The sequence below is a fragment of the Branchiostoma lanceolatum genome, chromosome 8 (assembly GCF_035083965.1).
Source record: "Branchiostoma lanceolatum isolate klBraLanc5 chromosome 8, klBraLanc5.hap2, whole genome shotgun sequence".
NCBI lineage: Eukaryota > Metazoa > Chordata > Leptocardii > Amphioxiformes > Branchiostomatidae > Branchiostoma > Branchiostoma lanceolatum.
The window spans coordinates 14,668,895-14,695,883 of record NC_089729.1 but is presented as its reverse complement, the minus strand read 5'-3'; the positions used below and the strand labels follow the sequence as shown (position 1 = coordinate 14,695,883).

Sequence of the window (26,989 nt, the reverse complement as noted above, 5' to 3'; positions counted from 1 at the left end):
GATATGAATAGAGCACTACAGTGGACCGGAGGTTTGCTCTGAAATATTGGTTAATGTCTTTTTTATAACCAGATCATCTATCCTGAGGTACAACAGCATCGGGCCATTAAACCTTTCTACAAGGACTTCTCTTAGATCTTCTATTTCAATAGCAATAAATTCAACACCCACATAATTCTGGAACATAGAAAAACACAAGATGAAATGCGAATCATCGCAACAAAACTTTACTGTGGCTTCATTATTTCAATATGTACAAACTTAAGATTCTTCTCTTACGCTGTTCAAAACAAACATTGTACACTTTGATTTAAACATTGAATAGGTGCCAGCAATGTACTTCACTGTACTATACTGTACTTAACTAGTATTCTTTATTGACTTCTTCAGCGGAGACAGGCCATAACTTCAAACATATTAAAGTGGCGTCTTAACTTCAAAGTTATCAAAAATCAACCCACAGAATGTGGGCAACCGGGCTGGCGTATTCCAGGCATTTTTACATGCCAAAAATGTCAAATATTGCACTTCTGTTAAAAGCAACATTTCCACCGTTCAATTTTCTCCTTAGGCAATACTGAGACAAACAATGAAATACACTCAATAAAATATCAAATACTTGAGTGATAACAAAATGTCATATGTACACTGTATTCCATCGTCTCTTACGGTTGAACAGTGACTTATATTTTGTTCAAGTTAACGCTACAAATAATATTGTAAAAGCTGATAAAATAAAGACTAGAAGAAATAGAAATGCTATAATGACTTTGTGTATTGGTGGAGGTTCGAACTAAATCGGTCATAGTGTACCCTTAGACAAATGCTCAATGCAGAAAAAAAGGATCTTTCGGGCCGATTCCCGAAAAATGTTAACGTTAGTGGCAATCATGTCCATACACCATGCCGTCTTTTACACCTCGCTGAAGAAGAAAGGAACTTAATGTTCAGTCAACCTTTGGTATTTGTCTGAATTGCACATTGAAATTCTTCTGGCAGTGACAAAAATGCAGTTATGGAACATTGAATGTACATCATAAATCAATTTTTAGCACTGACGGTAACGTTTCTTCATACTGATATTCAATATCGCCAAAATCCGCAAGACACGCAAAAAATACGCTGCGGAATGCGAAAGCGTCATAGATGATAATCCCAGATTGAGTTGACGCCATATAACTGTTCATTCATGCACAAAGGCAATGGATACAACAAGCACGTTGTGAATTATACCCAATTCTTTGTTATCACTTTAGTTCAATCAAATGTAAACAGAAAATATTACCAGTCTCTTGTTCAACACATTAAGAACATCATTTTTGACGAATTGTTCTTCGTCGTGGTCTTAAAATCATTCACCAACAAGCAACTCATATTTTTCTCGTAATTCTTGTACGGAGTCAGCGTATGCATGACGCTTTACACTCGTACAGCACAGGTTTTTATAACCATTTTACCCATAATCGCTTGCGGTGAGAGTGATGCATCTTGTTCAAATCGTGAAGTCATTGCACTTTATCCAATCAGACTTTCTACAATACCTACGTCATAACTACCAAACTACCATCATGTTTCATTACGCTCTGATTCCTTCAGGTCTTGCAGATTTCAAAATGCAAGCGATTCTGGGTAACGGAAGCAATGATGATGATGATGGTGAGCACGGGTCCTCGTCATGCCATTTCCAATATGGCGGACGGATTTGGCCGGCTGGTTCCCATGATGCATTTCACTCGATGACCATGCAGCGAGGCAGGTGCTGTGCGTAGTACTGGAACAGCTCCGGGGTTGTTCCCGGGCAATTTGTCAGTTCCAGCTCCTCTAGATTTTTCAGCTGCACCAATCCGGATAATCCCGCAGGCGTCAGTAGAGGGCAGCCTAAATGGGGAGGGGGGCGAGTAAAAATATGATAAAATTGGTAATATTGACATGATTATCTTGAATTAACAAACTAAGGTTTGAAGCTAGGTGGTTTCTTGGAGCATGACTTTCGCCTGACAGGATGTGTTTGATTTTGTGCTCTTAATAAAAAAACCGCCAATGCTATAATCATTTCATATTATATCATAAAAGGATGCGTATCACGCGGTACGCCCACGTTTTCATCATGTTATGTATGACACATGTTTCGCACTTAAAAACTTTGATGAGAAATCCACGATAAAAAGATATATAGCCATAGCAGGCCTAATTCTGTTCTTTGTCTACAAAAGTTTGGTTTGATAAGGGTTATCTCTATTTTTGCAGTGAATTGTGAGAGTTTCAATTGCAAAGATTGTAATATGTAAGGAATGCATGCGTTGGTGTTATTATAACGCATGTTTTCATACGGTTTTATGCAGCTATAGTGCCCTTGAAAAATCACCGAACGACCTGTCTTATTGAACTCTGCGCTGCAAAGCTATCAAAGCAAAAATACTGGCACCAGCGACCAGCTATAAAATGATATTCGCGTCAAAGGGTTCTTTATTGCACTATAAAGTATGCATTTCAAAACATGAAATATACTTTTGACATCTGCGGTGGAAAGTGCTGTGTCTAATGGGACTCAAGAAAGATAGGCCATCTCTGTCTTGTAGAGGTCGAAGAGGTCTCAACACATTTAAGCTCATACCATTTTCAAAGTAACAGAGGGGTGGCCATTTTTTTTAATAGTAAATATCGTTGTACTCGTGAGGATGGATAGCATTAATCTTGATTATAACGGATGGAAAGACACAAAAAATCCTCGTTTGATGTCCTTAAAAAAAATATAGTGTTACAACTATGCTTAAAATCTTGTCAGGTTTATTGTTTTCTACATGTAATAAACATGTTTTCTAGTGATAAATGTTCTGTGCAAAACATCCCTAGTATCAGCACCAAGGACATTCAGCTACTACTCTGCGAAATAGAATCAAATTGGATCATAGCTGTTCTCTCTCACTGTTAAATGATTTTGCCATGTTATCCTTCCACAGCAATGTACCGTGACCTTTTCTCTGCTTGTGTTATCTTTTCAAAATTACTGCTGCCTTGTGCGAAAATCGATCAAAGAACAACGACAACTAATTTCTTATGGTCGTACTGTTTGTACATTTTACGGCTTACCGTGGCTTTGGTTTTAATGTTTGTTTTCAATGTATCTGGACGTCACTATAGTAACACTGACATTCGCACTGACAATGTGCATATACCTCGTTTGTTTTGTGCTTTCTTCACGTGTTTGATATCACCGACCACCCACAATAACCCACCCACACATGCAGTTCTTAATCCAGTCACAGAAAAGGTTGGTGTTATTTGATGTGTGGCCTGTATCTATAACAACTAATGCTTAGTTCTCAATGGAAATAAGGGGCCCCGCCGGGTAGTTGACTGTTTTTTGGCACTTTCAGCCGTGGCCCCTGCGTGGTCCCGTGAAACAACCTGCGGCTACTAGACTATCTTTGGGCCCGGTCGGGACCCCTAATCATTTTAACTCGGATTTAAAATCAACGCGGGACCCGGTAACAAAAATACGTCGTGAGGTAACCGTGCGAATACCGGGAGGTACTCCGCCGGTACCCGGCAGTCCACCAGGACAAATCTTGGGCTTCGGGGCCTGGCCTGGCCTACCCCCTATGTGTACCGACGCAATTGGGATCTAAGCATAATATGTGATCAAATTACAGAAATCTTCGAACCAAAACGCCCCAACGGGTATGTTTTAACTGAAGGTGTCAGCCTCATGATAAGCTCATCGATCAATACTGTCGCTTACGTTCAAGCACGCTCAAGACATGATCACGTTCTCCAAGCATCTTGTTTGTGTAGTTGTTTTAATGTCCTTCGTGTTTTTGATACTGCAACTTCGGCCTCTTAAATTCCTACTAAATTAAGTAGATGCCGGGTTGGGCTGGCTTTTAAAGTTTTGCTGACACACCGACATTAGGCTTGTACAAAGGCCGATTGTTACGCAGACAAACTGTTCTTGTTTTTTTATGGCTGTAAAAGAATAGCCATGCAACAGCTGCTTTGACCTCTCTCCTAATAATTTATAATATATAAGTAATATTAACGTGATAAATTAATTAGCTGACCTGCCAATGAGAGGACCCTGAGCTTCTTCATGCTGTAGATGTGCTGCAAGCCGAAGTCCTGCACTTGACAGCACCAGCGGAGGTACAGAGCCGTCAGTGACGTCATGGTAGATAGAAAACCCAGCCCGGTGTCCGTGATACGTACGCACCTGAACAAAAAACACATGGACAGTGGGTCATTCGACTTGACGAAGGTCGAAGTGTCACAAGCATGGATATCTAGTGGAGTGTGTCCTTTGCTTATTTTGGGATAATAACTTAAACTTTGAAAGCACATTTGCAGTCCGCATTTCAAAAGTAGATCAGTATTGCCTGCACCAAATATATGATGTACGAATATATTTAGTATAAGAATGTTTGAATGTTGATGCAACAGATCGATTAGCATGGAATAGATATGAAGAAATAGAATAGGCAAATTATTGAGCTGCGGTCAGTTCACAAAACTTCCTGTTGAACATCGTACGTTGAAACTTGTCGAAGACATTCTCCTACGCAGAGCCTACACAATATACCCTGGAGAAGCTCTGCTAAACCGGGCTGAGGTTTACACTTTTGGAAACATGGACACTAACCAGCTGTCAGCCAATCAGAGAATCGCCTTCATGTTTTCTTTAGGTAAAACTGATTCTCTGATTGGTTGACAGCTGGTTAGAGGCCACGCCCATAAAAGTGGAAACCTCAGCCCGGTTTAGCAAGGCCCAAAGTATATTGTATAGAGTGCGGTGAGGCTCTGAGTAGGAGAATTTTCGATGAATGACCCTTTTATCCAACTGGCCACAGACATCGCTCGATTGTATTTAGGTCGCGACAGTTGGGTGACGTTTTTCTGGGGCAAAACCAATTCTCATGCTTTCGCGAACATCATTCAAATTGACAGGCGTTGGCCAAAAGAGCGCTTTAGGAGCGTAAATTGACTGTTGAGTTGCGAAAGAAATGGAATATTGATCTGTACGGTCGGCTTGAGATATGAGGCGCGCATTACGGTTGAGAGGCCATCGGCATACGAGAGATAAGCATTTTGTTACCGGTGTTGTCAGCACATGCATACCCTAACAAAGGCTGAGGGAAACAATATTTAAACATTATACTGATTTACTAGTACTGTTGCTAGTCAATATTAACCTTTCAGAGGTTTTTACTATAATTTTAGGACTTTTATGGTGATTTTTGCTGATCTAATCGAATCAGAGTTTGCAAATATCGAGCTCAATATGGCTAGTTCCGATCGCCATTTTTTTACTGGGCTCCAATACTTCTTGTGTCGTACATCAATATTTCTTAATCAATTTGTGTAAAGAAGCCCACAGGAGCATACACAATGTGTATATCAATACTATTCGTCAGCAATTGATCATCAAGGTCTGGGAAAAGTAGGGCGGTGTAATATTGCGATGTATCCCAAGAGACCAGTCACTGTAAGAAAATCGATATGGCGACGTCGGGAGTTTCTAATCGTCCTTCTTCGTGAATAGTAACGGCTTGGGAAAGAAATCTAGTCCCATTATGGGTCATTTAAACAGCTTTGTTTGCTTTTCTACTTCAAAGTCGGATTCTTGATCTTGAAAGATCTACGAATCTGGTGCGTCTCCAACTTTTGTGCGTATTTTTCTCCAGCCCGCTGTTTCTATCGTTATGTATCTACTAGTATTTCTCTTTCACTCTGTTTCTGTGTGTCTGCAAACTGCATACATACAAATCTGACACATAATGTGAAAGAAGAAATGATCGCAGTGGTTTCATATTCGCGGGTTTCGAGGTGAGCTCTTCACGAACACAAAAAAAAAAAAAGTTTATGTTTTGTATTCTGTCCAAAAACCTCCTTGTTTCGACCACGACATTAAAACCACCGCGAACACTCCATTTTCTCCCCACCGCGAAATCAAATCCCCTGAAGAGTTATCCTTGTGTTCATATTTTTCTTATCCATAAGAACTCAAAGTGATGTGGACAGTTTCTTGTCTCGGCATAACAAAATATACAACACACAGTCAGCGTGCCATGGCCTCGACTGATACGATTTACTCAACTCCAGCTCTACCCCCACACGCTAAATCAGATCTGTCAGTGCCCACATTACATCCTGGGTCTAAATTTAGCCTGATTATACTCTGTAACGCACCGGTCGAAACTTTCGATCGAGCACTTTGGATGCATGCAAATCTCTACGAGCATGGCTGGTAGTTAAGTGCTCTCTCTTGTGACCCCGTTAGAGGTTAATAAATAAGAGGTGGGCTCGCTGTGTGCTTCTAAGTGCAGGTTGTGATTTGTACGAAATCGAGGGTTTTCTCTTGATCTAAGGTCTCTTAGGTGTACAAGGACATGCTCCTATGGTCATTACCTTCGCCGAGAAGGTTATGCAGAGGGTAGTGTTTGTATGTGTGTGTGTGTGTATGTAAAGAAGCAGAATAACTGAAGAAGGCCTGGATGGATTATCTTGATATTTGGTAGGTGGGTAGATCTTGATGAGACCTGAAATTTATTAGATTCTGGGCCCCCTAGCGGCTTGTTACGGTACTACAGTGGAACTTCCTGTTGGCTGTCTCGTTCAGAATAAAGCTATGATGGTCTCACAATTTGTACTCAAGTATAGCAATGTTGGTTCAATACTAGCATGGTATTACTTGACCTAACGCAGACTATAGCTATGAAACTATGGAAACAAAAACAAACATCATGAGAAAATATCTAGATCATGATGGAAATGATCTTTGCGATAAATCCACACAAAACATCCTGATAAAACTAAGAGGTGTAAAGACCCTAGCAGGTTTAGAACATGCAATAATAGAAAAAAACGATGCGTGTTATATTACCAGACAGTGAAATTTAGGTCGAATGTTATCACAGAATCACGATGCAAGGGCTCGTACTTGAGTGTTTCGTGTGTGGCAGACGTTTACAATGTATTAAGGTTGATCAGTTAAGTTGACAGAGCCGTAAACAGATGTAACGTTAGGTGGCTGACAACAACCGTCGACTCAAAAGTGACATTTCAAGATTAAGCTTTAAAGGAATATTGTTATCCTATCAATATGATACTGCTTGTCCCCATACGTATTTCGCACGTGTAAAACCTATTGTATTAGTGCTGTATATGCAACATGAATATATAATCATCATGGACAGGGTATTGAATTTTGCACTTTTAGACGATTAGATTGGTAACACTGTTCGGAATTCAATAATAGAAAGCTTACAGATCTCAGAATAAGTGCGGAATCGGCAGCAATAAGCTGCACAGTTGTTAGTATTGTCTATAAAATAACTCAATAAAAACTATAATGACGGTCATTTTCAATTCAAAATGCCCCAGAATTCTGTGTGTGTGTGGTTGTTTTTTGCTTTAGCTGAAGAAAAGAACTGAAATATTTGTTATTGAGAAAAAGATACCATTTTCTTTTTAGTTCATCTCCTTCTTTTCCAGAGACTGTTGTTTTTTTGTAAATTCATGGTCAGGCGCTTGGCCAATTGCTAATAACCCTCTACCGTATTTCAGATTCAATTTACTGTGAAATGAAATATAAAAGATTATTTTTAAAATGAGTAATTCGCGGGCGTTTGGGAAGCTCGTTCGCAACAAGTGGAGCGCATTCCAATTTCTCACAATTCCCTAACGTCGTTAATGGGAGAAAATGATGGCGGGAATCGTCCAGGGACGGGGCGTCATCCGGCGCCGAGGCTTATACTATTTACACTGCAATCTATTCCACAGTGACACACCGGGTCATGTTCCTTTACACTGTCATTTGTCACGACTCAAATGACATTAGGACGAGTCAATTTCAAACGACAGTGGGGAGGGGCGATCTGAAAATGTTAGATAATGATAAATCAGTGCAAGATGATGTGGCAATTTGATGATTTATGATAGTTGAGATCAGAATCTGATTTGATGGTATATAAAGCAAACACAGTGAAAAATAACGACTTCCTTTAAAATGACATCAACGCTTTTGACCATGGGTCTCCAAAAGGTATAAATGTTTTTGCTTCCAGCGCTATATAATGTAAACGGTGGTCCGCAAGAATACATGTACTGCCATTACTAGTTCTTGCATCCCATTGTATAATATTGCAAATAGAATCTAATGTTACGTGTATGATATACGTAGTGCTATGGCGCTTATGAGTTGTTGTCCTTGACGTTTAAAGGATAATTGGGTGACTTTATCATGACTCACTTTGTCATGAGAAAGGTATCGCCTGATTAACTAGGCACTAGGCACTGACTCCCATTGTTTGACCATGAACCGGGAGAAAATTAAATTTTACACTGCACCCTGGGAACAAGACCTGTGTCGTCCCCTGAGAACGAGTCCCTAATGGAGCCTAGAATTATACTAAATCATCGTCTGCCTCTCTTCCTGTCATGGTTTATTCAAGAACATTCCATTCATATCTACAAAAAATGGCGGGATTTCGAGTTTCTGGCCTTCCTCCATCATTAGTGCAACATGTAACCTAAAGAATATATTTATGTCATACTTATGATTAGAAGAATGGATATTCATTGACAAAAATGGCGAGATTTCTAGTTCCCTGCCTTCTTCTATGCCAATATGTCCCCCATCTTTAGTGCAACATGTAATCTATGGAACTTAAAATGTATCTAATATCATAGATACTAGCAAAATAGACATTCCAGTCATACGGACAAAAATGGCGGGATTTCTAGTTTCTTCTATGCCAATGTGTCCTCCATCTTTAGTGCAACATGTAATCTATAGAACTTACATATTAATGTCATAAACGTTAGCAAAATGTTTGATACTCAACAGAAGCATAAAAACCAAATGGTAGGCATAGATATTATGGGTTGTAGATTATACTGCATGGAAGTTCGTGAGGAACTATTATTTCAATGTCTTTGCGCCATTGCCTTTTAGTTTATTGCTGTAGGCAAATATTTTTATGAGGTTAATGGTCGTATCTTTGTCATTTTTAATGTTTGTTCATAGCAACATGTAACTACCAGTAAGCCACATCAACCAATATAGATATGCCTCTTTGAAGTTTACCGCTATGCTGTGAATACAGGATCATGCGATACTTTTTTGTCAATGCCTTAGTCCCATCGCCTTCTATTCTATTGCTGTATTCCATTATTTTTATGACATTACTAGCGCATATTTTCCCATCTTGAATCATAACCCATCATAAACCACATAAACCAGATGTTCCTAGTAAAATATTCGAAATCCTCAAATACCTTGCTAGTTTCTATCTGCTACGATTTCTAATACCAACCTAAAGCCAAACATTCACCCAAATGATGTACATGTACATGTACAGCCAAATTATGAGTAGGCACTATATAAGGCTATGCAGAAAATGACAGTAAAAGTAGTTTCAGATTTGTAATCCTCCTATGACCATCAAGGTCAGGCGATGCCGAAGGCAAATGAAGGCACCACCTATATTTGAACGTGCGTGGATTGTCAATGAGCTAGCTGGTGCCATTAGATGGGTTATTTACAATGTGTTACTCCCCTTGCTCGAATGAAGTCATCTTTTGGGGTAGCTACTAGTACTTCATAATTTTGCCTGCAGATATCTATAGTGCCGTGGAGATATAGCTTTAATGAGATCATTTATTTCCTTTTAGTGTGTGTCATTACTGCCACCGTTAACAACTTTGTTTACGATCGAATGTGAAGAAATGCAACATGCTATCTGGGTACAACTATGTTGTTGGGTATTGAAAAGTATTTGGATCAATTTTTAGTACGTCTATGTTTTGAAAATGGCTGACTTTAAATCTTTTGATGCAATGCATGCATTAAAGTCGCGAAGTATCTTTTTTTTTTCTAAATCAATATAGCCTTGTTCTTCCGTATCTGTATCTATATAGCCGGTATAACCACCCTTCGGCGTAGCACACCAGCTTCGCCGGCACGCGGCGCGATGGCAGCTGGTTACATTATACTAAACGACTTGTCACACAGAACCTTTGCAATCTAACTACAACCCTTGTTTAAAGCTATCTAGTGAGGATGATACAGTGCTTGGTAAAAACGAATTCTATTCTACGATAGTTCTAAGAAAATACGATTTTTTCAACACATCAATCTTAGGTTGATAACTCTGATACGTCAATGCATGACTATTTGTAGTTATTTTCTGAGCTGGTATCAGATACTTATAAGTTGTCAAGTTTACCAGTTTATTAGTCATTGGTTCTTCTTAATCTCAGCTAACTACTAGTATATAAATATTGTGTCTTTTTAAAGCTTGGATTATTTTCATTTATAGAATATGTATCCCTTCGAAGAGCAAAGGTATTCAGATTATACAATTTGAAGTACGCTTGGAATTGAAAAGTGAATGCAACTTGCTGAAACAAGGGCTTTCACACATCCTAGTACGCATGAGCTAATATGTCAAAGGTGAAGGCTCCTGGCTTGAAAACAGTTCTCGTCTAATGACCATTGTCTCAATTTGCATAACATGTCCAAGTGGGTTTTGTTTACGTCTCAGGGGCCTTGACCAATGACATATACCCATAATTTCGTCGCCGCTCATGCGTACTTGGAAGTGTGAAAGTGCTTATGCTATCTTATGAGAGGGGGGATCGGTAAAACGAATAATCAGGCCTTGCAAGACAAACTAAGGGCAAATGTTCCCACTCTGTTACTAGATTACGAAAGGGCGATCGAAGAAAAACGGAAGCAACAAAAATCCATAATGGGATAAACCTGAAAGGAATCTGAAATGGAATGGTGGTAGGAGATCCATTTAACGTTTGGATTCCGGAGAATCTGATAATGGATTTGCATGAGAACATCAATAGTAAATTTGATTAAGGCCAGTGGTAATTCGATCATACAAATGCACCGTGCAGAAATTGCGTTAAACATAGTATAATGTTTTGCCTGCACTGTAATTCTATGTCTTTTTCTGTGCTCAAACTGTTGAAATTAGAAATGAAATACGAGATTCGAGATAGCGTACCGATTTATAGTTGACAAATCGGTACGTTATGATGCTTTCGCTGACCTTTGACCACAACATGGCGTCTTTCTATCCTAATTTATCATTCTATCATCTTTTATTCGCCACTTCCCAAAGGAATAGATGCCTGTTTTACAACCTTGCATTATCGTTGTAAATTGAATTTCAGCGTACTAGCCGATGCGAGCAACACTTACATGTAGCGTTCTACATCGTACTACATTTTGTAGAAGCTGTATTGCATAAACCGAGAATATATGTATCTCATTGAATGTGTTGATAGCCCCTATTGTGCGACAAATTTGCATCAATGGAAGGATAGTTTAGCAAACAACCTTGTCGCGTTAATATGACTGTGCCCTACATATGTTTCATGCTCCCTTGGGGGATATTAGCTACACGCACTACTGATAAATACCGCTTCCCTTGTATGGAAAGGGTGAAATTGATATAAAGTCGGACTTAACATGATAATTTTGATTTAATCTATGTCTTGAATGTATTGGAGATATTCCGTACATTGATTTGATAGTAATATTTTTACAATCTGCAAATTGTTGTTGGCTACGCGTAACAATTGGCTATTGGGGTTAGATCATTTTTTCTCGCAAATGAGCCACAAAAGATTGTGGACGACTGGGGCAATGGAAATACATTGACAGGGTATATATACGCTTGTGTCAATACAGCCATTAAACTGGAGAACTCTGAGTTGATTTGAAATTGTCATTTAAAGTAATGCATCAAATTCCATGTCGTCACTGCACACATACGTTTATGGCTGGGATTCTTTCTTCATTGCAATTATCTATTGATTTGTTGATGAATGTTAACAGTTTCAACAAGTATTGCATATGTTTTTGAAGACTTCTTGTATTGTACACACTGATAACTGATTAAGGCTTTAAACAGTCTAAGTAGGAACTTGTAGTCATTATATAGTTATGCTTCTTTCTTCAGTTTATAGACATACCTGTGCTTGTGCAATGTATATATCTGTATAAATACGATATGATATCGAAAATGCCAGTACCCTCATGCATTCCTAATTTGCAATGTTAAACTGTATGTGTTAGACCACTTTGGCCGAAAGCTTTTTTAAAAAAAAGAAAGAATCCCTACCTACCAACACCACAGTTTTAGTACCGTAACCGTAAACACAACATTTTTTCTTAGGCCTAACAAAGGGAATATGACAGTGAAAAATAATGATGGAATATAACACTATGAAAAAGAAGCCGTGGGAAATGGGAAAAAAATAGTCAGGATGGGTCCGTAAACTGTTTTTGTCTGATTTCCCTTGGGCATTAATGCTGCAAATAATTGCTCTATTACTGTGGAATTCTCACAATGGTGTGACAGACACTATGGCGACATTTGACTACAGTACTGTTAGCAGCGCTCCGAGAAACAGACTAATTGGTCTGCTGACTTGTAATTTGTGTATGCTTACCGAAGGAAAAGACGCAGTGACAAATGGTCTTATATTGGCATACGATTTGTATATCCAATGGAGCTTCTTGAATCGTGCGCAGAACAATGTGCTACTGTTACGATGGCATCATCGGCGCCATTTTTGTCACCCGTCCAAAAATGTTTGTCATATTCTATTAGGAAATGTAGCGTTACACTGAGTAGTGCTTTGCTTTCAAATCTGAATTGCAATACATCAACACACACATTTGATACAACAAAGTCAACATATGTGCACTGAAACTGCATTTTATTGTTTCGTTTAAAATTCTCAATCGCCGGCACGTCAAAGCATTTGGCAACCAGTATAATAAGAACGACATAGACCTGGAGGTAAGGACATTACTTTTCTATTCTTGCTTCCAATATTCGAAAAATACAACATACAAATCGTTTCTCTTACGCTGGTGAAAAGCTTAAAACTAGAGGAGTAGATATAACAGGAACCAAAATGACTAAATTTTTTAACCATTCAGTGAGCAGCCATACGGCTAACACGTGTATTCCTTAAGTACAACATAACAGTTACAATCCCCCAGTGGCCAATAACTATAGCAAGTGAGCGTTGTTAATACGGGGTCACTAGACAGTGTGTCTCCAGTACCGTTAAAATATTCATAGATGCTCAGCGCAAACTTCGGCCAATTTTGCCGCCAGTGCAGGATTGTTATCTTCCAGACATTGCTGTGAAGATTGCATACTTAAGCTCATCTGTGGAGCAATCCATTTACGATAAAGCTCAGCGATTGGTGGCATACGTGACATACCACAGGCATTACGTGACCCGCAGGTGGTAACAAGTGTTAGCTGCTGGACAAAAATGCTGATGTCATGACCCGCGCGTGCAATGGAGGTCTAGCACATTCTGAGACATGTAGCAATTCGAACCACACAGACATTACGCCTCGTAAAATGGCGCCGACACTGATACCTTTATGACACTGAAAGAATTATAAAAAGGTTTTGAATTACGCCATTCAGAATATTTGAGCGGACGACAAAGGAATGGTTAAGTACCGTTGGTATCACATGAATCACAAAAAGCTGGGTCTATTCAACGTTTTACCAGTGGAAGAAGGTATCAATGGTAAGTTACATTGTATAGGGATATGTCATTTTGCGAAAACTCAAAAGGTGGATGAGGAGGGAGGCTGTTTATCTTTGCACGCCACCTTTGCATTTTATATTATGATAACGCACATCACAAAACATACGCGATTCACCCTTTGCATCCTGCTATAATGGCTATCGTGCATTGCTGCCAATTCTTTAAAGCAGAGGAGCCCATGTTAAATCTTTGCAACGCCAACTGTCATTGGTAGTAAAAGATCAACCGTACCAAAAAGTCATATTGCCAAAATTCTAGGGTAGATCTTAAGCCAGATAATCACATTTTATTGCCTGTACCTTTATCTCCTCTTATATCTCTCACCTCACCTAGTCCCTTTGCATCTCTAATATGAAACAAATGCACACGTATTTGAAACGCATCCATCGATTGCTGAACAAAGAATTGAAGATGGCCGATTTGCTCGAAAATCGTTCCCTTCTTCGCAGTACCGCATGACGAAATAGACCACATACAGAACTTGGTTAAGCTTGTCCCCAAATTGTTATTGTAAACCTCAAAGAATCAATCAAGTCCCAAAACGCAATACAACGTTATTTGGAAGTCTGTTATTATGTGAATATGTATGTATCGCTATGTGAACTAAACCGCGAATGGCACGCTTTAAGTGTTGTGTGGCGACGTTTACATAGACTCAAACACATTAACTTGGAAGGGAAATCATCCCGAATGATTTACCTCACAATGTAAAATCCATTTGCGTCGGGTCCCGAAGAAAACCGCATCACGGTTGGGACCAACTTCGACAAGCTTGGGCGCACAACCCATCTTGTCTTGTCATGTCTTGTTCAACGAACACTTTAACATAAAACCCTTGGGATGTTTCCTCTGAAAGTATTGGAGAATCTGAACTCTTGTAACCTAGGAAACTGTACACGCCATCTTTCGGGGATGGAAAATTGGCACCACGCCTACAGTGATATATTTTAAGTTCCATCGTATTACATTCTGGGATGATATAGCGAAAGGACTAAAAGAAACTAATAAAAAAAGGTTTCAGCAAATTGTCCCTAACATGCAAATAGATTAATTTGCATGTTTGAGACAGATTGTTTTAAACACTTTCGTCTGTTTATTTTATCTTACCACTTGGGCTAAGTAGCCCACTGTGTTCTGCTGCTACAATCAGTTTTTCTTTAAATCTCTCCACTTTGTTCATCGCGAGGTTCCTTAGCTCCCGTAGTTTTCTTTTCTTGGGCTCAGTGACACGATTGAATTGCATTTCTTCCAGGAAACTAGATCTGTTAAGAAAATTATTCTTGCCCTGGGGGACGTATTGGCCTTTCGCGCCATTGCTGCGCTAATGGCGCTACTGAGATTTATGTTGGGCTGTAACTGTTTATGGTGCTGAAATGCCGGTGGTTGTTAGCGCGTCGAAAGAGGCGGATGCCTCGGTGATCATCCACCATCGTTTGCCATCTAGGTCACCAAACATTGTCGTACAATACTTTTATGTGTAATCTTTAGGATTTAACATTTATTTCTGTATTTTAGCTATTGAATATGATATTACAATTCTCAAGCTGTGGCCCTGTGCACTTTTAGGTAGAATGTCAAGGATTTATCCATTTTGTTTTGTATTCCAGCTTCTATCGCGATTCTCCAGCTATTTCCGTCTGCACATACGGATATGCGTTACATATAACACTCCAATGTTTGTATTTGTTCAGGGATATCGTTGGTATATTTTCAAATGTCAGCTTATAAAAGATCCTGTAAAATGCGCTGTCGACGGTTACAAACCCGTTAAAATCCGCACGAATAGGGAGAATGATCATCAGATAGAATGCATGGGAAGAGAAATTCGTGTGTGTGTGTGACTGTTAATTTCTTTATCAAAACGCTTCATTAAAACCAGGACGGCATCTAAAAGCTCTGCGTGATTGCGCCTCTCCATTTCCGGTAAAACGGATGGCAACGTCTTTAATGTGTGTCCGGTGGTTTCGCCAGATTTTGCCACTTGTGACGCACATGGGTGATTGAGTAACTAGGACACCAAACCTGTTTTGAATAATAACGAACTTTGAAATTTCGTTCTGCGGAAGCTCACCCGACATACGTGTCACACTAAGCCGACATCAAAGAGGTGATGCGCCCCTTGCATCTCGAGTAATTAACCCTGTAATGAGAGTTATTAGATGGCTGCGCGTCAATATCGTGCTCTGAAGTCGGGCGGAAGAATTTTGACCTAATTAGATTAATCTCGGAAGGTGTGATGTGAAAGTGAATGATTGGGTTATCATATGCTGGCTTGGGATTGGTCATGTCTGCCGGATGTCAAACAACGCAGTAGACCAATCCCATAGCCCTGTCAATACGCAGAACTGCAAAATGAAAACACAAAATGCAGATATTTGACAGACGTGCAGTCACTCTCTCAATGTTTAACGGCTATTTGCAAATATTCGACCCACCAATTGCCATTCTCTCATTGGTTGAAACGCTAATTGTGATGATAGTCAGGATCGGTCCCATAGAGAGCTACATTACATTAGACACCAAATGACTAGAGACGCAGGGACAAATCAAAGAAGACCTGGAGAAAAACGATACAAGGAGACCTGGAAGTACAAGTTGAGCGAAATTTCCTTCATCATTCTCTTTAAAAAAATCAGTCTTTTTTAAACATCTATATATTCTTTATATCAATCGTCTACTGTGCGCTATTTAATTTGTTGGGACAAATAAGCAACGATTCGTGACGTCACAAAAAGAACCCCTGGCCATACAAGCTAATGGTCTGGTGCTAATTGGGAGTCCTTCCTGTGACGTCACAACCCGTTGATTATTATTTGTCCCACCAAGAGACAACTAATTACGCGGTTTCATTGATGTTTTCAGAAAATATTCAAAGTTTATTAGAATGATAGAGAAAATAAATTTCTTATCTGTGACACTTGAAGGGCAGAGGGCTATTCCTAGACATGTAGTCACAGACACAACTTGTTTGCGCTGCTCCCTTCTCAACAGCCTCGTTGGCGCAGTAGGCAGCGCGTCAGTCTCATAATCTGAAGGTCGTGAGTTCGATCCTCACACGGGGCAGTTTTTTTTCTTCTTTGTATTTTTTTTTTACTTTCAGAATCAATCGGAGAATTTTTTCAGTGAGTGATTATGCGAGTGAACGAATTAATTAATTAGTTAATATCAAAAACATTAAACAAAGGGGTTTAGCATGATCTTCAACAGACAATTTACCACAATGCACAACATTCATAAGACGAGCATATATAGTTACTGGCAAAAGTAAGATTTTCAAAAAGATATCATGAATTATTCACATATCTATTGGTGCGGTACGATAGTGCGTAACGAATCCATGAAAACCGCTGACAAATTGAAATTAACCTGTGAAGGCACGTGGAAAATTGTAATAAAAAGGGACTAGACTCGACGCTGTATGTGCTGTATGTATTAGTCTACGAAACTGAGAGCCAATATCTGTATGCAAGACAACGTTCGCTTCGTATTCGCAAAATAAAATTATGCTACAAATTTACCTCAAGGTTGGTTACGTTCCTGGCAGTCGTCGGCTATAACATTTTCAATTATGATTCTTTTATAATCAAAATCATAGTTTAGAAAGCAGAGCAGAATGAGCACAGCATTGAGTTATCATTATCTTTTTGGATTATACATTCATTATATGATACGTTATATGATATGCACTGTTATGGTGTGATGGACAGCAGGTAGTGATGCCATATGCATTATGTGTGTATCTCACCACAGGGGCCATTTTTCTTTTCAATATACCTTCAATATGAGACGGCCATTTTGATTGGTCACTCGGGGGTCGTTGACCCGTGATATCGACCGTGCGAAGGCCGATACCGATCTCTTGAAGTTTTCAATTTCATGAGCGGAATATAGGAAACCTGGACCCTCGAGTAGGGCAAAAGATATATTTTACGCATTTCATTCATGAAAGACCATTCTTATTCCTTAGGCCTATGAACAACCATCGCTTATTGCAAAAGAAGGGTCCGTAAATGTCTTTGAATGTACCGACTACGTCATCATATTAAAATCAATTTTCATAGACGTCAATGGAACGCATTTAAAAGAAATAAGGACCTTTACACGTAAATTTTTCAAAGTACATATCAATTTTTTTTTTTCAAATCTGCAAATTTCAATGTATTACAAAGATGCTGTGATATTCCTGAGATATAAGGGTTCCACTTATTTGCCTATTTTTACTCGGCTTTGAAAATATTTGAAAATGACTATTTTTCTATGCTCTGATTGATACTCGTATCAATTACTGCATACGTAAGGATAGCCATTTTTTCTTAACTATCATTATTCAATGCATTGTTGTGCGCACAAAGTGTATATACACTTATAGACGGCATAAATAAAAGTGGAACTGTATATGACATTTCCACTGACTGTACTCGTCCAAAATATACAAGTGTTTCATCTTTAACCAGTTATGTTCTCTCTTCCCCTTGGCAACTTCTGGCCTATTCCACCAAAGTAGACATGAAAAAAAACTATTTAACATTCCGTGAACTAAGTCATTCCTCACTACTGATCCCTCCAAAGATACCGCGCAATGCAATAACAACGTAATAAAGCCCTACCATGCAATGACATGTAGATTTATTACTAGTATTACCTCGCTCGGCTTGCAGCTCAAAAAGAACCTTCTTCTACTGTGCATGTAATAATAATGTGAGTAGAGAAAGTATCACTATAAATTTAGCTTACAGAACTATGTACCCCCGGGAACTGGTTTGGCAGCACGGTATATCCGGATTTATTACAACGTACCGTAGTATAATCAATCAATGACTGCATCCGGCACTTATACCAGGAACTTACCAGCCAAAAGGAGATTATATTAGCGCATCGCTTGGAGAATAAGCTGAAAATAACCCGTGACCTATGCCAAGGGGGGCTTCAGGAAATAGATTCTATCTTTAGATGCGGATTCCAGCAGCGTTGACAAGATGAGACAACGAGGTCATCAACCCCCTCTCAGAATTTGCTGCAAAAGAATTCAAGCTTGTGATCGGGTTTGTCAAAGAATCGTGGCGCGTTATGTTTGTGATTTGCCACCTGTACTTTTGGGGTTTGTGAAGATTGTTATCTAATGGACGAACACTTGCTATTGCAATATAACAGACAAAAACGGACCAAAAACGTTAGAAATAATTAGAAACATCGTGGTGAGGAGTGCAACGCCCGTTTTGAAATATTAGAAAGAGACCAATCAGAAATGAGTAATGATTTGTTTCATGATTTTGATTAGTCTCTGATTCTGATTGGTCTCTGATTCTGATAGGTCTCTGAATGGTCCTGATTCTGATTGGTCAATGTCCCGGATTGGTCAAGGACTAACTCCACCATCCCAAGAATTGTAAGAGGTATATTATACCAATCCAGCAATTCCACCTTGTTAGGTGAAGCAGTGCGAGTTGAAGTAATTTACTTAGAAAACATTGCACAATATATGGCACGATGATGAGATTCCCTTCAATGATTTAAGGGGGATGAAGTATTTAGAATAGCCAGCAGCAGTTTTTTTTAAGAATTATTATAATAAAATGAAAAATCAGTTACTTCATAGTCAAGTCAAAATACTTAGAATATATCAAATGCACTCAATATTCCATGCCTTATTCGTACAGCAAAATTCAATAAGGCAAAAACGTAGACAACATATGAAATACAATTAGTACAGTTGACTATATTGATGACAGAAAAAAAAAAGAATTCAAACAGTCATCTCTGGCCGAGAAATATCAATGCGGTATAATTCATATGCAAATATTGCCAGCGACTGAAATAGAGATTACTAATGATTCTTGCTTTCCGCATAAATTGATTATGATAAATGACAGTTATGACACTTGTCAGGAGGGAGTCGTCTAAAACGGAAATCCTACACCAAGTTTTAGAGACGATAATGCAAAGCCATTCTTTGGAATTAATCTAATCCCACCCATTCATCATCATGACATCATAACAGATTAGATCGACAAACGACACACCTCTGGTTATTACTCCACATTTTTCACATGACTGATGGATCAAATCACAAAACTGATTGAAAACTAATTACGCCTAAGGGACTAACGGATCATGGATTTGAATGTTGTACAAGGTCTTGTATGGAGTCCTAGATCATTAATCATTATTCAGAACTGTCAAAGCAGTTTGGAGTAAGACATCGTTTCTATTCGATACATCAACTTAGATAGGACATGGAAAAGATGAGAATGAATAAGATTATACAGTAATGAAGATACAAGCATCCGGACATCTTTGTTTTGTTTTGTTTCGCATAACCATCTTTAGTCGTAGCACACCAGTTGTGTACAGTAGGAAAAAGGTTTGATCCACTCACACCTGGATGGACCCCTACTCTTTTCGATAAGTGTGGTGGAATTTTTAACGTACTCGAGGTGTGACACTCCTCAAACAGGGGGCTGAGAGGACGTCCCTAACCGAAGCTAGGTACTCATTTTTACCTGAGTCGAGTGTGGATGTAGGTGTATAGTGCCTTTCCTACGGGCACAACATTTTGACCAGCTACACAAGCATTTTAGAGTCGACTTGTTGGAATCGACTCAGGACTGTGCAAGGAGAACCCTACGCCAGTCAAGTACTGTTTTCTGGTAGTAAAACTCCACTTGATCAGCCCAAAGCTCCCCTACCACAGCCCCGAGTCGACTCCGAAAACAGTGGATAAATCGAGCCTATAAGTCAACAACCTGCCACTAGTCGTCGACCCTCACTTGAGACCACGTGACTGAGACATAGGTCACGTGAACATTTCATTTGAATACGCCCTGTTGACAAGACATCTGTGGCATACATGTCTACAAGACGCCAGATGATAAGCAATATATACTTTTAGATAGTAGCAATATACCTGGGAACATACAGTATGTTTTTGTTTTTTTTCAACATGACCAAAGAATAAGATGCAATGAAAGGTTAAATAGTACAATAAACAAGATTGGCACATAAAGCACTTGTTTTGTCATGCAGTTCTAATTTAATTCACCGTTAATATAACGTCTTTATATCTATACTTTATTATAGCTACCCTCTTAGCCCGAAGAAGTTTTTATATTGTTTTTTTTTTTTTATTTACAAGGAAGGGGATGCCAATATTATGGACATATCGAACTTGGTCTTCCAATGTTCACCTATGGTTCATTCATTCTAATTTTTTGTCATTTCCTTGCTTGTTTGTTTGTTTGTTTGTTTATTTGTTAATACATTTCATTGCACCACTGTTCAATGAATGATCATGATGAAAAATTAGAATAAACCCTTATTATAACCGTCAATTTCCTCTAGTCAGCGTCCAAGGCTGATTAGTAATCATGACGTCATAGAATCATGTGCTAAGCTACACACTTACCTGTCTAGAACCAGTTCCTCAAGACGGTGTAAGTCGCAGGCGATGTACTCAAGGGAGGCGTCTGTCATGCGGGGGCACCAAGACAGGTCCAAGGAGCGCAACTTCTTCAAGTTCTCGGCAATGAGCTCGACGGCGTCGTCCGTGATCTTGGAGCACCCTGATAGGCTGAGGTGGGTCAAGTTCGGCAGCGAGTGCACGATGTTCACAATGCCGTGATTGGTCGTCTCCCAGCAGGAGCGCAGGCGCAGTGTGTGCATGGAGTGGCTCTGCTTGGTGGTGAAGTAGGAGAGGGCCGTGTCGGTCACGTGATACGCCTGCAGGTTTAACTCCCGCAAGTTGGGAAGCAACTGAGCAATGGCGGCCAAACTGTCGTCTGCAACGTTGATGCAGTCGCTGATGCAAAGTTTGACAATCCTAGCGTTCAAACTGGACCAGAGTCCCGCCTCTGAAAAGTCGTTACACCCCGAGAGTTCAAGGCCCGTCAATGACGTCATCTGCTCCAGCATGACCTCTAACCCCGCATCCGTCACTGTGGATCTCTTGAGCGAGATGTATTTAATGGTCTTCTTTGAGGGAGGGTAGTTGTCGATAAATTCGCAAATGTCCAAATCGGCTACACCTACCAAGCAAGCGGATTCGAACCCGCGTTGCTGGAAACTGGCTAAGTCCACAAACCTTTTCTCTCCGTCCGTTCCCTCGGTGTACAGCTCACGGCAGTGTAAGATGGGCGTTACTTCTCGCCAAAATTTGGGTTGGTACAAAACCTGCTTCCATTTGGAACACACCTGTGCGAGCACGCATCTCTCGCACGGCCAGAAATACGTGAACAACCGACACAAAATCTTCTCGTCAAATAAGGCTCGTTGCTCGGGAGAGGAGGCGGTGGTACCTCCTTCCTTAGCTGTCCGTAAGCCATCCTTGAGTAGAGGCATCCTTTTCGAACGTGGTAGCCGCGACGTAGACGTCGTGTTCGCGTTCGAGTCTCTCATGTCCTTCGGAGGCACACCATTAGCGACGCCGTTGACTGGAGACGGTTGGTTGTTGTCTGTCGTCTTCTCCATAGCCCATCGCCCTAGTAAGGCACAGAGACTACTGCAGCAGAGTAAGCAGGCGTTCTCAGACGGGATGTACCCTGTCCACCAACCCGGGCCATCTCTCTCGCCGCGGCTGAGGCGATAGAAGCCGCTTTGCACTGCGCTGCGCCACATGAAAGATTCATTAGTTTTGTCATTTCCCCCGAGCTACATCAATAATCGGCGCACGGCACATGTAATTCATGGTAATGCGCAGTGGACGAGCTCTCATTCGCCCTTCCTGCCGTACCCGATCGATATTATAACGGCATTAATATTCAACTACCCAGGCCGAACGTATCCCATTCGCACCATCACGTCACAACCCTTTATTCCAAAAACGGTTATCATTAAAAATTCATGCACCGCGTTGGTAGATGTTCAATATATAAGAAAGCTGAATATGATGAATGGGCGTTATTAGCTTCTTAGTAAATTGGGCAGGTGAATAAAGCGCTGAAGGGAGGGCGTGGGTGTGAAAATCTTTATGATATTCAATTTTGGCGTATTTCCGTCTCAAGGCCCACGCGCAAGTGGAAAAGATGATAATAACAGACTCCAGGGTGTAAAAAAGGAAAAGGATTATTAATTACAAATTCACAATGTTACCGTTCTACTGGAAGTTGAATCATGATTGTATTGCCGTAGCATATAGCGGCTTCCCATGTTTATATGTGTTAGAACCACAAGACATGTATGCTACTACAGTCAAAGCTGCATGAATTCAGCAACCGCTCAAGGGACCTAGAAGAAATGGTTGCTCAAGACGGGTGGTTGCCGAGGACAGGGCTTCATTTTTTGATATTTTTTTATTGCATTTTACAAGAAAAACAATAATACAAACACGAGAAAAATCAAAGTACAGGAAAATGAACATAAGCCACGGGGTGCGGTTTATTTACTATGTAAAAATGGACGGGGCTGTTTTAATATGGCTTGTGATTGGACGTGGTTGTCTGTACTAGGTGGTTGCCTGACTAGGTTTGACTGTAGTGTGCTTTCAATAGACGTGTATTATTTTTATCAACTCCTTTATAATACGTGTTGCATTCGCGTTCTAATGAGAATTTGTAAAGAAATATATCCTATTTGCGACATTGAATTGTATGACATTGTATGAGGTATGAAAATACTTATATAGACGGAAGTTTGATAACTATTGAAATTGTGTATGCAGTATGTTAAGCTAGTTAAACTGTAAAAAATTGACGCAACACTTTAACAGTGGTTTGTAATTGTCACAAAATCGCTTCGTAGGTAACTTTTTTCAGATCAAGAGTTTCTAATTTTTTTTTCTGCATCGGGAAAGAAATAATCCTGGCCCAAATTTTCATTTTTATTTCTTAATTATACATAAGGGACCTAATGGTATACAAGTATGATTATCATGACATAAGGTGACATATGATGACGTAGCACCGCACCAGCACATTCAATTTCCAAGCAACCCTCATCATAGCGCACTGCCATTCAAAAAAACTCTCATCCAATCACACGCCACCCGCCAATAACGGTGCCCAGCTTCAAAAATTCAATTAAGCCATTCGTTGCGGCGTTTCCCAAGGTGCTCGTTAAATAAGTGCCTGTGCCCCCATGAGAAAAATTCCGCCGAATTTCACATGCCCCTACAGGCGTGAAAAATATGCGATTTTCAACACACGGGCCATGGCAACCTGTGTGCGTGTACAAGTGAGTCAAATACAACACCCGGCCCGACCAATCGAATCACGTGAATCGAATTGAAACTCAGATTCGTAACAGCCATTTCCCGATAAATCGGTTTCTAACTTGCGTTAACGACTACATCTGACCAAACAAACTCGCCAGTGAGATGGTGGAAGGTGTCAGCTTCCAAAAGACGTTTTCAGATTGACAATTATGGCACTTTGGAAGTAATTGAATCCGCCCGGGCCCGCGATTTAACGGTTAGAGAAAAGTAGTAGAAACTAGAAGTTTGATCGCGGGCGGATTCAATTACTTCCAAAGTGCCAAAATTGTCAATCTGAAATCGTCTTTTGGAAGCTGACACCTTCCACCATCTCACTGGCGAGTTTGTTTGGTCAGATGTAGTCGTTAACGCAAGTTAGAAACCGATTTGTCGGGAAATGGCTGATACGAATCTGAGGTTCAGTGCGATTCACGTGATTCGATTGGTCGGGGTGATACAAGTGGACCCTGTAATTACGTTGCTTTGTCGCTTCATGTCAGCTGATGGTTAAACATGTAATTATCATATGCAAATCTCAAGAGCATTAATGATGTCGTCATCGTTCCAAATGGCGGGAGTTGCCCCTAGATACCAGCCACAACAGTGGAAACAATTTAGGGATAAACCATTTATCCAAAGGGGAAGATCACAAACAAGGGATTAAGAAATACCATAAATAAAAAAGAGTTGACATTCTTACAATCAAAGAAAAGGATTATGACTATGGGCTCTTGACGTTAAGAAAATACCTCCTAGCTTTCTGATTATGTCGAATGCTTGATCAACAAATCAAATTATGTCGGTCTCAAATACGAAATTGATCTCACTTACCTGAACTACTCAATGCATCATTTACAATCTATGAATTTGTTCGGGCAGCAGTTAGCCAATGTAATACAGACTCAGTATAGTCCCTTCATAAAAACCTGTAGACGTATATTTAGTTGTCCTAGACCGGCAAGACCCCCCCTCTCCAATTTATATACATTACAACTTGTATGCCCTAGAAAAAGCAATTAATGAGTTATCCAATAGCACACGATTCCTGTTATTGCCAACCAATCAAAAGCCAAGAAGGCACTTACGTAATCTTTTAACCAGGTGTGACCAAGACACACGTGTAGCACACCTGTTTTTTCTAACACCTGGCCACTGTGGCCTATAAATACACCCAAGAAAGCCGACATCTCTCTCTCTCTCTTCCTTCAGTTGGCACGGGTGCCTTGCTCGCTTGTGTGAAGAACTTTTGCCGTCTACGAATTTGGTAAGTAACTGTTGCTGCAGTACTTTTCGTCCCTTTTTCAACCTAACGTGAAAGAATTATAGTTTATCAACGTCTTTAACCGTTCTCAGCGTTCACTAGGTATTTACTGTTCGTAAAATCTCGTTTTTCAAATTTGAATTTCAGATTGTGTAACCTTCGTGACTTCGACCGGAATACGGAATCATGGCGCGTACGTCCACCAAGAAACCGGCAGCCGCGAAGTCCGGAGGCACCAAGGCGCTGAACAAGGTGGGCAGGCCGCCCGGCAAGTCCAACGGCCGGAGGAAGAGGAAGGAGAGCTTCGGTACCTACATCTTCAAGGTGTTGAAACAGGTAAGACATTTCTAGTTTCTTTATATCGGGTCTTATTTTTTGGCATGACACAATGTAAAATGTTCCGATGCCATTTTTCATGCACGTGGTCCTGCGTAGGTAAAAAGTTGTCTGTTGCGTTTCTAATCTTATTCAGTGACGAATTGTAGCTCGAAAAGGTACACTGTTTACTGTTTTTCTAATGCCAGTTTTCACACGCATACGCCACGTGGGCGTACACAGGTAAAACACAGCTAGCTGCGTTTCAAAATTTTATTTAGCGACGAATTTTAGCTCAAAGGTCTGTATTTATTGTTCCTCCAATGCCAATTTTCGTACGTAGGCTTGCACAAGTTTAAGCTGTGGAGTTTTGAATTTCATTTAGTGATAACTGTTAACTTGCCACTGCATATTCTTCAAATGTGTTTTTTTTTGTACGCTTTGTTTCATCTTTTTAATTTTTTTTACAGGTCCATCCCGATACTGGTATCTCAGCGCGAGCCATGGGCATCATGAACTCCTTCGTCAACGATCTCTTCGAGAGGATAGCTTCTGAGTCGTCCCGCCTCGCAAACTACAACAAGCGCTCCACCATCAGCAGCCGGGAGATCCAGACCGCCGTGCGACTACTGCTACCGGGCGAGCTGGCCAAGCACGCCGTCAGCGAGGGCACCAAGGCCGTCACCAAGTACACCAGCAACATCGCTAAGTAAAGAATAGACGTCGGACCGTTTTAACACTTGATATTCGAAACTTTTCAACTTTGTACACTAATGTAAATAAGATATAGTGGGAAATATTTTGCGTGCTGGAAACGAAACTATAAGAACAAGTAAAACCTGAGAAGTAATTGAAATCGTTGATTAATTTCTGTGTCAATGAAGATGAGATTGAGAGCCAATTGTTAGATAGGTTTGCTTGCTACGATGTATCATTGTTTCTGATGTTGGTTGTGGTTATGTGAATAAAGTTACTTTTTATAGTAAACTGTTCGTTCTTTGTTTTTGTATGGTTGTAAAACTGCAACATTTGATTACTAGTAAAACAGTGAAAGTGGCGTGTCTTAACCAAAGTCAAATCTTAACCAGTAGTTTTAGAACGTCCCATATATAGGATACAGCTTTAAGGATACGTTTAACTTTATCATAATTTAAAGTTTTTTTTACGTGGAGTGATCAAGATAGTATACAAAATAAGTCCTAAATCGAACACCATAGGTTTCTAATATTCAAATACAAACAATTTAAGTTACCATGATCGTAACACATCTAGAACAACTGAACATTTAGAAACATGATAAGCTTTAAACATTGTCTGAATAACTGCAAATAGCCAACAAAGTTTCAACAACATTTACGCAAGTTCAGAGTGCGCATGTGCAGTCGTCGGGCAATGTGGTCTAGGTCAAAATTTGTTTGTTGAAAACTTATGCAACAATGCACTAAAGAGATATTCAAGTTACACCATGGTCTAAAAATGACCCAATGTACCCCGGTCAAAAGAAAGCTTTTCTAGGAAAATGTCACGTGCACTAAAACGTCTTTAAAAAAAACACTGAATACTTCGTTGTATTCAATAGTAATATGTTTATTAAGCTCAACATACCCTACCATTCCAATAAAGGTTTTCCTATA

The 26,989-nt window shown here is 39.9% G+C and overlaps 2 protein-coding genes and 1 non-coding gene across 3 annotated transcripts; 2 read left to right on the top strand and 1 right to left on the bottom strand.

Moving 5' to 3' along the window:
- Positions 1 to 200: 200 nt before the first annotated feature.
- On the bottom strand, positions 201 to 22,247 carry LOC136440632 (F-box/LRR-repeat protein 16-like). The gene is made up of 3 exons (XM_066436706.1): positions 20,999 to 22,247; positions 4,062 to 4,210; positions 201 to 1,878 (listed from the first exon to the last, which is right to left on the bottom strand). The coding sequence occupies exons 1-3, from the start codon at positions 22,204 to 22,206 to the stop codon at positions 1,730 to 1,732; spliced, it is 1,506 nt and encodes a 501-aa protein (XP_066292803.1). The 5' UTR covers positions 22,207 to 22,247; the 3' UTR covers positions 201 to 1,729.
- Positions 16,587 to 16,659, top strand: Trnam-cau (transfer RNA methionine (anticodon CAU)). Its single transcript has one exon. It is a non-coding gene; the product is annotated as a tRNA-Met (tRNA).
- Positions 22,248 to 24,933: 2,686 nt separating the features above from the next.
- Positions 24,934 to 26,174, top strand: LOC136440161 (late histone H2B.L3-like). Its single transcript, XM_066436025.1, has 3 exons — positions 24,934 to 25,043; positions 25,188 to 25,376; positions 25,826 to 26,174. Exons 2-3 carry the CDS (start codon positions 25,227 to 25,229, stop codon positions 26,066 to 26,068), a joined length of 393 nt encoding a protein of 130 aa, XP_066292122.1. The 5' UTR covers positions 24,934 to 25,043; positions 25,188 to 25,226; the 3' UTR covers positions 26,069 to 26,174.
- Positions 26,175 to 26,989: the final 815 nt, after the last annotated feature.

Coding starts and splice junctions, on each gene's coding strand:
- LOC136440632 (XM_066436706.1), bottom strand. CDS start 22,206: ATGTGGCGCAGCGCAGTGCAAAGCGGCTTCTATCGCCTCAGCCGCGGC. Junction 4,211..20,998: donor GAGGAACTGGTTCTAGACAG/GTAAGTGTGTAG, acceptor TTTTTTGTTCAG/GTGCGTACGTATCACGGACA. Junction 1,879..4,061: donor CAGGGTCCTCTCATTGGCAG/GTCAGCTAATTA, acceptor CTCCCCATTTAG/GCTGCCCTCTACTGACGCCT.
- LOC136440161 (XM_066436025.1), top strand. CDS start 25,227: ATGGCGCGTACGTCCACCAAGAAACCGGCAGCCGCGAAGTCCGGAGGC. Junction 25,377..25,825: donor TCTTCAAGGTGTTGAAACAG/GTAAGACATTTC, acceptor TTTTTTTTACAG/GTCCATCCCGATACTGGTAT.